This window comes from Physeter macrocephalus, chromosome 16 (genome assembly GCF_002837175.3).
Source record: "Physeter macrocephalus isolate SW-GA chromosome 16, ASM283717v5, whole genome shotgun sequence".
Taxonomy (NCBI): Eukaryota; Metazoa; Chordata; class Mammalia; order Artiodactyla; family Physeteridae; genus Physeter; species Physeter macrocephalus.
This window is the reverse complement of record NC_041229.1, coordinates 102609553-102620370: the sequence shown is the minus strand read 5'-3', so window position 1 is coordinate 102620370 and position 10818 is coordinate 102609553. Positions and strand designations below refer to the sequence as shown.

Here is a 10818-nt window from a genome sequence, read left to right as displayed (position 1 = left end):
CGGCATGTGGGATCTTCCCGGACCGGGGCACGAACCCGCGTCCCCCGCATCGGCAGGCGGGCTCTCAACCACTGCGCCACCAGGGAAGCCCCTAGCTATCCATTTTATACATAGCATCAATAGTGTATATATGTCAATCCCAATCTCCCAATCCATCCCACCCACCCTTTCCCCTCTGGGATTCCAACCTCTCTTCTATGAAGCATTCCAACTGGTCTCTTCCTCCCCGAGACCCTACCCCTCATTACCTGGTCCCCATCCAGTCCACAGTCACCTAGCCTGAGTCCTTCGCTCTTCATGTCAATCAACCAAAAGAACGACAAACACTTACAGGGTCTATTCTGTGCTATGTACTTCTCAAAATTATCCCAGGAGGTAGACCTTATTAGATCCATTATGCAGATGAAGAAATCAAGGCTCAGCAGTTCAATGAAACTTGCCCCAAAGTTGATAAGCAAGGGATCTAATACACTGAGCTCCTGGAGGAGAGGGATCCTGCCTCACCTATTTTGTAGCTAATAACGATAAAAGCTAATGTTTCAGAGTTCCGGCCTTAGTCCAGGAGCTATACTGAGTGCTTTGAAGGCACTGCCTCATTTCATCTTGATGATTATCTCTGTGTAGTATAGTTATCATTCCCATTCTAGAGACGAGGAAACTAGGAGAGACCTTAAATAATTTGCCCAAGTTCACCCAAATATTTGAACCAAACTCAAACACAGGCCATCTAGCTCAAGAGCCAGTCTCAACTACAAGGCAATGTGGGTCCCTGATGCCCAGTGGGCATTGGCACTCAATACATATTTGCAGAAGGAATCTCATTCTTTGGGGCCTTAAGGCCTGGTGTGACAAGGATCAAAAGATTTAGATCCTAGGCCCCCTGAACTGACCTAGTCCCTGCAAACCACTTCATCTCTCAGCCTCAATTTCCTCATCTGTAAAATGGAAATAAATACCCTTTCTCCATTGATCTCACAGGATATATACACGCAAAAATTATATAATATGTTGCCAAGAAAAAACTGGGCCCCCCAGCCCAGAAGCTTTTGCCTCTGTCTTCTCCGCATAGCTCTCTCCCTCCCTCCCCAGGTCTCAGCGGGGCAGGCCGCAGGCACCCACCGGAGGAAGATATGGCTGCACTGTTTGCGGATGTAGGCCCGGAGCCCCAGGAACTTTCCATAGACCCTGTGCAAGATGGTCTTGAGGTACTCACGCTCCCGAGGGTCCTCGCTATCAAATAGCTCCAGGAGCTGTGGGACACAGGATCAGGGGTTAGGAAAAGAGGCCAAGCCAGGCTGCTTCCATCCTATCCCCACGCCACGCAGAGAGCCTGCCCCTGCCCCAAGACACCACCGGCCTGGGCTCCCCACTTCACCATCAGGACAAACTTTTGATCCACATATCTCTTGGCCACGGAGGGCTGGAAGTCTGGGCTCTCCAAGAAACGCAGGAAAAACTCATATACCAGCTGGAGGAGGGGAACAGACAGAAAGGTGAGTTCAGGAGCAGCCTCCCCCCTCATCCTGCCCTGTGGCCCTCATCCAACAGTCGGGGCCTAAGGAGACCCTCTACCCTCTCCTCGGATCTCTTCTGAAACTCAGATCCCTGTCTTCCCCAGCCCTCATACCTGAAGATGTGGCCATGAAGGCTCAAGGTTGGGCTCATCCTCTTCAGGGTCAAATTCAGGGTTCTCACTGGGCGGCAGCGTCCGGAAGATATTCACTGAGATCTGAGGGGACAGAGTCAGGGTTCTTTACGGAAGAACCCTTGAAGGCGGAAACCGGGACACCCCTCATCCAAAGTTTATCGGGCCTCAGCACCGACCCAAGCAACCAATTCACTCCTTGGCCATCACTACCTGAGCATCTAGTTCATGGACAGACCTGGGCCCAGGGTTGGGGACCCAGGGGTGGATGAGATACATCCCTGCCCTCTATCAGCTGCAGTCCAGCAGGGAAGACGAGATGGAAAGTGGTAAGGTCTAGGGACATTCTAAGCAGCAAAAGGGAGATTTCTAGCTTGGGCATTGAGAGAGGCTTCACGGAAGGGGCAGCACGTGAGCCAGGCCATGGCGGTGAGGAACGTGGTGGGAGTGCACACCAGGCCTCAGGAGAGCATAAGCAAAAGCGCAGGGTGGGACAAGCCCAGGAGGCACTGAGTAACCTACACTGGCTGGGTGCTGGGCAGCAGTGGGGCTGGGACAGGGGTTGTGGGGGAGGAAGATGTGGGCCTTGAGGCCAAGCCAAAGAGTGTGGGTTTATTCTCCGCACGGGGGCTCCGCAGGCAGGCTTAGGGTCCCCATGGGCACCAAGCCCTCCCCCAGAGGCCAGGTGCCAGGTGCTCACCATGCGGATGATGTCCGGGTAGACAGGCTCAATGAGGACCCCCCGAGTGCTCCCCACACACTCCACCAGCTCATTGAGCGCCGCCCGCTTCACCTCCTTCCCCTTCAGGTCGGCCACACAGTCCAAGAAGTCAAACATCACCCCACACTGGGCCAGCTTCCGGCTCAGCAGCTCATGCAGCTCAGAGGCTGGCACATCTGGGGAGGAAGGAGGGGGCTGAGCCTGGGCCCCAGCTGCCACAGCTCTGGGCAGGGGCGGGCCCTCCTAATCCCTAAGGCAGGCTCCTCTGCCCCCCAGACCCCATGCTTTGGTGCCATCTCCCACTCCTTGCAGAGAGCAAACAAGTTCTGTCCCATCCTCCATTCTTGTGAAGTAAAGGAGCTTCATCTCTTCATCCTAACCTAGGCTCAGAGAACACGATAGCCTGATTTTAAAGCATGGTAACAGACCCTGGCTACCTGGGCTTTCCACAGGTGCCCAAACAGCCACTGCCTCCCTCTCACAGGCGGCACTCTGTTCTAAGAGCCAGAAGTGGGGAGAAGAGCCAGCACCGAGGACCTCTCGGGGGGCCCTCGGCCTCAGCCAGTTGGGCCCTGTAGCCCAGAGTCGGGGGGACTTCACGGTGACTGCAGGGAGGCATGCTAAGCACCTGCCCCAGGACCCCGGCAGCAGCTGGGCTGCTAGTGGCCTCCTGGAACCCAGGCTGTAGGCCCCACCCTTGGCCCCGGTCTGCCCCCCAGGGTGGCACCACCTCCAGATGCCCCACCTCCAAGGATGACAGGCCAGTCAGGCCATGCGTCAGCAGAGAGGGTACAGGGCTGGGGGGTGGCGGTCGGGTGGTGGAGTCCCTGGCCTGGAAGGGGCCGTCCAGACTCGCTCCGATCGCAGCCGCCAGCCGCTTCCCACCACCCCACCCCGAACCTCACTTGCCCACTCCAGGACCCAGGTAGCCCCGGGGCCAGGGCCGGCTCACCTTTGAGCAGGGGCAGCGGAGTGAGTTCCTGCTGGTTGCTCTGATAGCGGAACTGAGAGGAGCTGTGGGACCGCCGGGGCCGGGCCCTGCGGAGGGAACGGCGGGAGAAGCCGTCCACCTTGTCGGGTGGGGGCACCGGGGACAGCCCTGGGGACGAGGGGCTGCCGGGGGTGCTCGCGGGGGGCAGCTTCGTCTCCATGGCGGTCAGGCGGCGGGCCAAGCCTTCAGAGCCCCTGAGCTTCCCTCTGGGCCTGCAGGACGCTGCGTGAGGCTGGGCTGCCTAACTTGGGCCCATCCTGTGCGGCGGGGAGGAGGGCAACCACAGTCCTGGCCCCCCCCACCAGGGCCTCTGGCAACTGCCCAGTCCTGGGGGGCAAGCACGGTAGAGAGGAGGATGGCTCAGGTCTCAGGTCCTTCCTGAGGGTCGGAAGAGTCCAGTTAGGGTTCCCACCCTGGCTCTTTTAAAAAAGAAGTCAGGGCAGAGAGGTCAGCAAGAAAGAGACAGAGAGAGCCTGTCAGTTCTTTCAGGACAGCGTGTGGGGCTGCGGCGGAGCACCCAAGTCTTCTTTCCCTCCTACCCTGGCCCAGACCCTAAAGAGAGGTGCAGCCCTCTCCCACAGGAGGCAGGGCCCTCCCTTCTCCCGGCCTGAAAGGCCCCGGACTCCAAAACAAGCCCTCTCGAAATAGGGCCTCTCCCGCCAGCCAGACCCTACCTGGAACGGGGACCTCGTTCCTCATCCCTGGCCCCTCACAGAATGGGGCCCCCGTTTCTGCTCCACTAATTCGGTCACCAGGGACTTCCCCAAGAATGAGGGTCCCATCCCCCTGCCCCCCCCCCACGACCCGCAGCCTTCCCCCCTCAGTTTCTCCTTCCTCGCCCCCAGATATCATCTGCCTCTAGAGGGGGGGGGGCCACTCACTTCTCAGATGCCCAGACTTTGGTCGCCGACCCTCCAGGGGCTGCCGGTGGGGAGGGGAGAAGCTGTTCAGGGCTCCCGAGCCGCGGTCCGGTTCAGGGCGCTGGCGCTGGGCGGCGGCGCTCCTGGGTTCTCTCTCTGGCTCCGGGGGGGCCGGAGCGTGCACCCAACTCAGCCCCGGGTCGGGGCGCGGGCGCCCGACGGGCTCTGGGCTGGCCGGGGCAGCGCGCAGACCTCTCCTCAAGTCGTGGCACCCGACCCGCGCAGCACCACAGGAGCCCCGGCTCTGTGCGCACCGGCACCCGCCGCCCAGCTGCTCACGATGACATCAAGTCACCTCCCCCAGTCGGCCCGCACATCCCCGCGGGTTTGGGGGCCGGGGGCGGGGTGGGGTGGGGCGCTGCGTCAGGAAGTTCCCGCCCGGGGCAGCTGGGAGATGTAGTCCCCTCGCCAATAAAAGCGGCTGCCTGACCAAAGGGGTAATCCCTGCGGGCACCCAGGGACAAGACTGAAGCTGAGCGGGAAGGGGTCCAACTGGCGCTGGGTTCCTGCTTTCTGCAAGGGAGACTGCATAGGGAGAGAGGAAGACTCAGGAGTCTGCACCAGGAAGCTGAGGGCGATGCCAGGACTCCGGCAGGAAAGAGGCCCAATCCTATGTCAGGCCCAAAGATTTGGCCTGCTCCATCTGTGCCCCAGGCATTCCACCCCCAAGGGAACCCCACCCTCACTCCAGAATGGCTGGACGCTTCAAAACCCCAGTAGAAACTGGCACTGGACTGGTTAATAGTCTGCAGTGTGCCAGTGCCTGCTGGGAGGGGTGTGGTGCACCCAAGGCTGCTGGGAAATGCAGTCCTTCCTCAGGCCTGCAGTCCCCCTCCCATCCCTTGCTGTCTAAGGTGACATCATGATCTGGGTTTAAAGGGCCAGCCTAGGAGTGGCAAAGCATCAGAGCAGGGGCTGCTCCCTGGTGCTGCCACCCCACCCCAGGCAAGCTAGCCTCCCTGGATGGAAATCCCGGCCCCTCTGGGACCTAAGATGTGCTACTGGGGTCTCCTGTTCAAAATCCTGCTGCAGGGTATCCAAGGCACAGGTGGACTTCCAGGAGTTTGGCATTCCTGCCAAAATTTTCCAGCTTGTAGTCCGGGACCCCCTTCCTAGCACTCTGGACCCCAACACCTTTCATTCCCCTGGACTCCAGCCCCTACAATACGCTGTGAAACTCCACTCAGCAATTTTGTTTTGTTTTGTTTTTTGAATTTTATTAGGGTTCATTTAAGGGCTCCAGGAAGCCCTAATTCTGCCACGCATTCAAGCTAGTTTTTTTTTTTTTTTTGAATTTTATTTTATTTATTTTTTTTATACAGCAGCTTCTTATTAGTTATCTGTTTTATACATATTAGTCTATACATGTCAGTCCCAATCTCCCAGTTCATCCCACCCCACACCCCCCCCACCCGCTGCTTTCCCCCCTTGGTGTCCATATGTTTGTTCTCTACATCTGTGTCTCTATTTCTGCCCTGCAAACCAGTTCCTCTGTACCATTTTTCTAGGTTCCCCATATATGTGTTAATATACAATATTTGTTTTTCTCTTTCTGACTTACTTCACTCTGTATGACAGTCTCTGGATCCATCCACGTCTCTACAAATGACCCAATTTCATTCCTTTTTATGGCTGAGTAATATTCCATTGTATATATGTACCACAACTCCTTTATCCATTCGTCTGTCCAAGGGCATTTAGGCTGCTTCCATGACCTAGCTATTGTAAATAGTGCTGCAGTGAACATTGGCGTGCATGTGTCTTCTTGAATTATGGTTTTCTCTGGGTATATGCCCAGTACTGGGATTGCTGGGTCATATGGTAATTCTATTTTTAGTTTCTTAAGGAACCTCCATACTGTTCTCCATAGTGGCTGTATGAATTTCCATTCCCACCAGCGGTGCAAGAGGGTTCCCTTTTCTCCACACCCTCTCCAGCACTTGTTGTTTGTAGATTTTCTGATGATGCCCATTCTAACTGGTGTGAGGTGATACCTCATTGTAGTTTTGATTTGCATTTCTCTAATAATTAGTGATGTTGAGCAGCTTTTCACGTGCTTCTTGGCCATCTGTATGTCTTCTTTGGAGAAATATCTATTTAGGTCTTCTGCCCATTTTTGGATTGGGTTGATTTTCTTTTTAATATTGAGCTGCATAAGTTGTTTATATATTTTGGAGATTAATCCTTTGTCGGTTGATTCATTTGCACTTCTATTTTTATGGAACTTCCTTCATTCACTTTTTTTTCTGAGAAAATGAGAGAATTGTTGCCTTTTGCAGCTTTATTTGTTATATTCTATATGTACTTGTTTGTACACAACCTTGCCCATAGAGTACACAAGATGCCTCATTTCATCCAAATAACTACCAATTTTTGAAACTTACTGCTGGACAGAAACTTTAAAAACCTTGTTTCTAATCCTTAGCACAGCCACATGAGATAAGTAATATTTCTAGTTTACAAATCAGAGAAGTGGAGTACACAAGTATTAAGTAAATTTTTAGGTCAGACCGAAGTTAATTTCAAGGGAGGGCGAAAGATTTATAAGGAAAAAGTCCAACATGTTCATGCAGCATACTAGGAAATTTTCAGGGAAAGCGAGTTGTACTTTCAAGATTGAGTGTCTTTGTAGGCCCACTGCTTCACTGTGAATAAATGGGTCTTAAGTCTGGTCCTCCCAGATTTTATAGAGGCCATGCTTTATGAGCCAATGGCTGGACACTGAGACCCAACCAATATCTAGTTTAGAAGATGTTCTTCATTTGCCATGTGAGTATATGCCTAAGTGGACAATCAAAATAAAGTTGAAAAGCAAGTAAGGTTATAATGTCAGAGAGACCAGGAGTCAAACTCCACCACTTGCTTGTCTAATGACTTGGACAAGCTGGTTCATCACTCTGAATCTGTTTTCTCATCTGGAAAATGGGAATAATAATAATTATTTCATACCATTATTGGAAACCATAATAAATGATCTATATAAAATAGCTAGTATAGACAGTAATCCCAACATCCTGCTCTCCCTGCCTCTGACATCAGCATGTAAATGAGAAAAATGATTATTTTTATGTGCTGAAAAAATTTGAGTTCTTTAAAGTTATTCCCCATCCTTATTATCTTACAATTTTAGTGACTGGAAAAATAACAATAACAACAAACTTCTTTCTTTCATAATGGTTGCTAATTTCCTTTGCTTGTACTTGAAAAATATTCTCTTCATGTAGCATATTTTGAAAGTCTATTAAGTGTCAGAAAGATTGTCTTGATTACTGTAGCTTTGTAGTATAGTCTGAAGTCAGGGAGTCTGATTCCTCCAGCTCCATTTTCTTCCCTCAAGACTGCTTTGGCTATTCGGGGTATTTTGTGTTTCCATACAAATTTTAAGATTTTTTTGTTTTAGTTCTGTAAAAAAAAAATGCCACTGGTAATTTGATAGGGATTGCACTGAAGCCGTAGATTGCTTTGAGTAGTATAGTCATTTTCACAATATTGATTCTTCCAGTCCAAGAACATGGTATATCTCTCCATCTGTTTGCGTCATCTTTGATTTCTTTCATCAGTGTCTTATAGTTTTCTGAGTAAACGTCTTTTACCTTCTTAGGTACGTTTATTCCTAGGTATTTTATTCTTTTTGTTGCAATGGTGAATGGGATTGTTTCCTTAATTTCTCTTTCTGATCTTTCACTGTTAGTGTATAGCAATGCAAGAGGCTTCTGTCCATTAATTTTTATCCTGCAACTTTACCAAATTCATTAATTAGCTCTAGTAGTTTTCTGGTGGCATCTTTAGGATTGTCTATGTATAGTGTCTTGTTATCTGCAAACAGTGACAGTTTTATTCCTTCTTTTCCAATTTGTATTTCTTTTTCTTTTCTGACTGCTATGGCTAGGACTTCCAAAACTATGTTGAATAATAGTGGTGAGAGTGGACATCCTTGTCTTGTTCCTGATCTTAGAGGAAATGCTTTCAGCTTTTCACCATTGAGAATGATGTTTGCTGTGGGTTTGTTGTATAGGGCCTTTATTATGTTGAGGTAGGTTCCCTCAATGGCCACTCTCTGGAGAGTTTTTATCATAAATGGGTGTTGAATTTTGTCAAAAGCTTTTTCTGCATCTATTGAGATCATCATATGGTTTTTATTCCTCAATTTGTTAATATGGTGTATCACATTGATTGATTTGCATATACTGAAGAATCCTTGCATCCCTGGGATAAATCCCACTTCATCATGGTGTATGATCCTTTTAATGTGTTGTTGGATTCTGTTTGCAAGTATTTTGTTGAGGATTTTTGCATCTATATTCATCAGGAATACTGGTCTGTAATTTTCTTTTTTTAGAAAGATGGGTGTTAGCTCTTCTCTAAATGTTTGCTAGAATTCACCTGTGAAGCCATCTGGTCCTGGACTTTTGTTTGTTGGAAGATTTTAAATCACAGTTTCAATTTCGTTACTTGTGACTGGTCTGTTCATATTTTCTATTTCTTCTTGGTTCAGTCTTGGAAGATTATACCTTTCTAAGAATTTGTCCATTTCTTCCAGGTTGTCCATTTTATTGGCATAGAGTTGCTTGTAGGAGTCTCTTATGATGCTTTGTATTTCTGCCCTGTCCGTTGTAACTTCTCCTTTTTCATTTCTAATTTTATTGATTTGAGTCCTCTCCCTCTTTTCCTTGATGAGTCTGGCTAAAGGTTTATCAATTTTGTTTATCTTCTCAAAGAACCAGCTTTTACTTTTATTGATCTTTGCTACTGTTTTCTTTGTTTCTATTTCCTTTATTTCTGCTCTGATCTTATGATTTCTTTCCTTCCACTAACTTTGGGTTTCGTTCGTTCTTCTTTCTCTAGTTCCTTTAGGTGTAAGGTTAGATTGTTTATTTGAGATTTTTCTTGTTTCTTGAGGTAGGCTTGTATTGCTATAAACTTTCCTCTTAGAACTGCTTTTACTGCATTCCATAGGTTTTGGATTGTCTTGTTTTCGTTGTCATTTGTCTCTAGGTAGGTTTTGATTTCCTCTTTGATTTCTTCAGTGATCTCTTGGTTATCGAGTAACGTATTGCTTAGCCTCCATGTGTTTGTGTTTTTTACGTTTTTTTCCCTGTAATTTATTTCTCATCTCATAGCGTTGCAGTCGGAAAAGATGCTTGATACGATTTCAATTTTCTTAAATGTACTGAGGCTTGATTCGTGACCCAGGATGTGATCCATCCTGGAGAATGTTCCATGTGCACTTGAGAAGAAAGTGTAATCTGCTGTTTTTGGATGGAATGTCCTATAAATATCAATTAAATCTATCTGGCCTATTGTTTCATTTAAAGCTTGTGTTTCCTTATTAGTTTTCTCTCTGGATGATCTGTCCATTGGTGTAAGTGAGGTGTTAAAGCCCCCCACTTTTATTGTGTTATTGTCGATTTCCTCTTTTATAGCTGTTAGCACTTGCCTTATGTATTGAGGTGCTCCTATGTTGGGTGCATATATATTTATAATTGTTATATCTTCTTCTTGGATGGATCCCTTGATCATTATGTAGTGTCCTTCCTTGTCTCTTGTAACATTCTTTATTTTGAAGTCTATTTTATCTGATATGAGTATTGCTACTCCAGCTTTCTTTTGATTTCCATTTGCATGGAATATCTTTTTCCATCCCCTCACTTTCAGTCTGTATGTGTCCCTAGGTCTGAAGTGGGTCTCTTATAGACAGCATATAGATGGGTCTTGTTTCTGTATCCATTCAGCGAGCCTGTGTCTTTTGGTTGGAGCATTTAACCCATTCCGGTTTTAGGTAATTCTCAATATGTATGTTCCTATAACCATTTTCTTAATTGTTATGGGTTTGTTTTTGTAGGTCCTTTTCTTCTCTGGTGTTTCCCACTTAGAAAAGTTCCTAAAGGAACTTTGTTGTAGAGCTGGTTTGGTGGGGCTGAATTCTCTTAGCTTTTGCTTGTCTGTAAAGCTTTTGATTTCTCCGTTGAATCTGAATGAGATCCTTGCCGGGTAGAGTAATCTTGGTTGTAGGTTCTTCCCTTTCATCACTTTAAATATATCGTGCCACTCCCTTCCGGCCTGTAGAGTTTCTGCCGAGAAATCAGCTGTTAACTTTATGGGAGTTCCCTTGTATGTTATTTGTCATTTTTCCCTTTCTGCTTTCAATAATTTTTCTTTGCCTTTAATTTTCGTCAATTTGATTACTATGTGTCTTGGCGTGTTTCTCCTTCGGTTTATCCTGCTTGGGAGTCTCTGTGCTTCCTGGACTTGGGTGGCTATTTCCTTTCCCATGTTAGGGAAGTTTTCAACTGTAATCTCGGGTCCTTTCTCTCTCTCTTCTCCTTCTGGGACCCCTATAATGTGAATGTTGTTGCGTTTAATGTTGTCCCAGAGGTCTCTTAGGCTGTCTTCATTTCTTTTCATTCTTTTTTCTTTATTCTGTTCCACGGCAGTGAATTCCATCATTCTTTCTTCCAGGTCTCTTATCCGTTTTTCTGCCTCAGTTATTCTGCTATTGACTCCTTCTAGTGTATTTTTCATTTCAGTTATTGTATGGTTC

The 10818-nt window shown here is 48.2% G+C and overlaps 1 protein-coding gene across 3 annotated transcripts in view; it reads right to left on the bottom strand.

Annotated features, from left to right (window-relative positions):
- PPP2R5B (protein phosphatase 2 regulatory subunit B'beta) overlaps positions 1-4593 on the bottom strand; it is an 11406-nt gene extending 6813 nt beyond the window's left edge. The window contains exons 1-6 of one of the 3 annotated variants that reach the window (XM_028500960.2): positions 4239-4593; positions 3319-3776; positions 2346-2542; positions 1628-1729; positions 1376-1468; positions 1120-1250 (exon numbers count right to left, since the gene is read on the bottom strand). In XM_028500960.2, coding sequence (XP_028356761.1) covers positions 1120-1250; positions 1376-1468; positions 1628-1729; positions 2346-2542; positions 3319-3517 — 722 coding nt within the window. In that variant the 5' untranslated portion in view covers positions 3518-3776; positions 4239-4593. The remainder of the gene's footprint in view (positions 1-1119; positions 1251-1375; positions 1469-1627; positions 1730-2345; positions 2543-3318; positions 3777-4238) is intronic. The other 2 variants (XM_007119242.4, XM_055091461.1) reach the window with 2 other exon arrangements.
- Positions 4594-10818: the final 6225 nt, after the last annotated feature.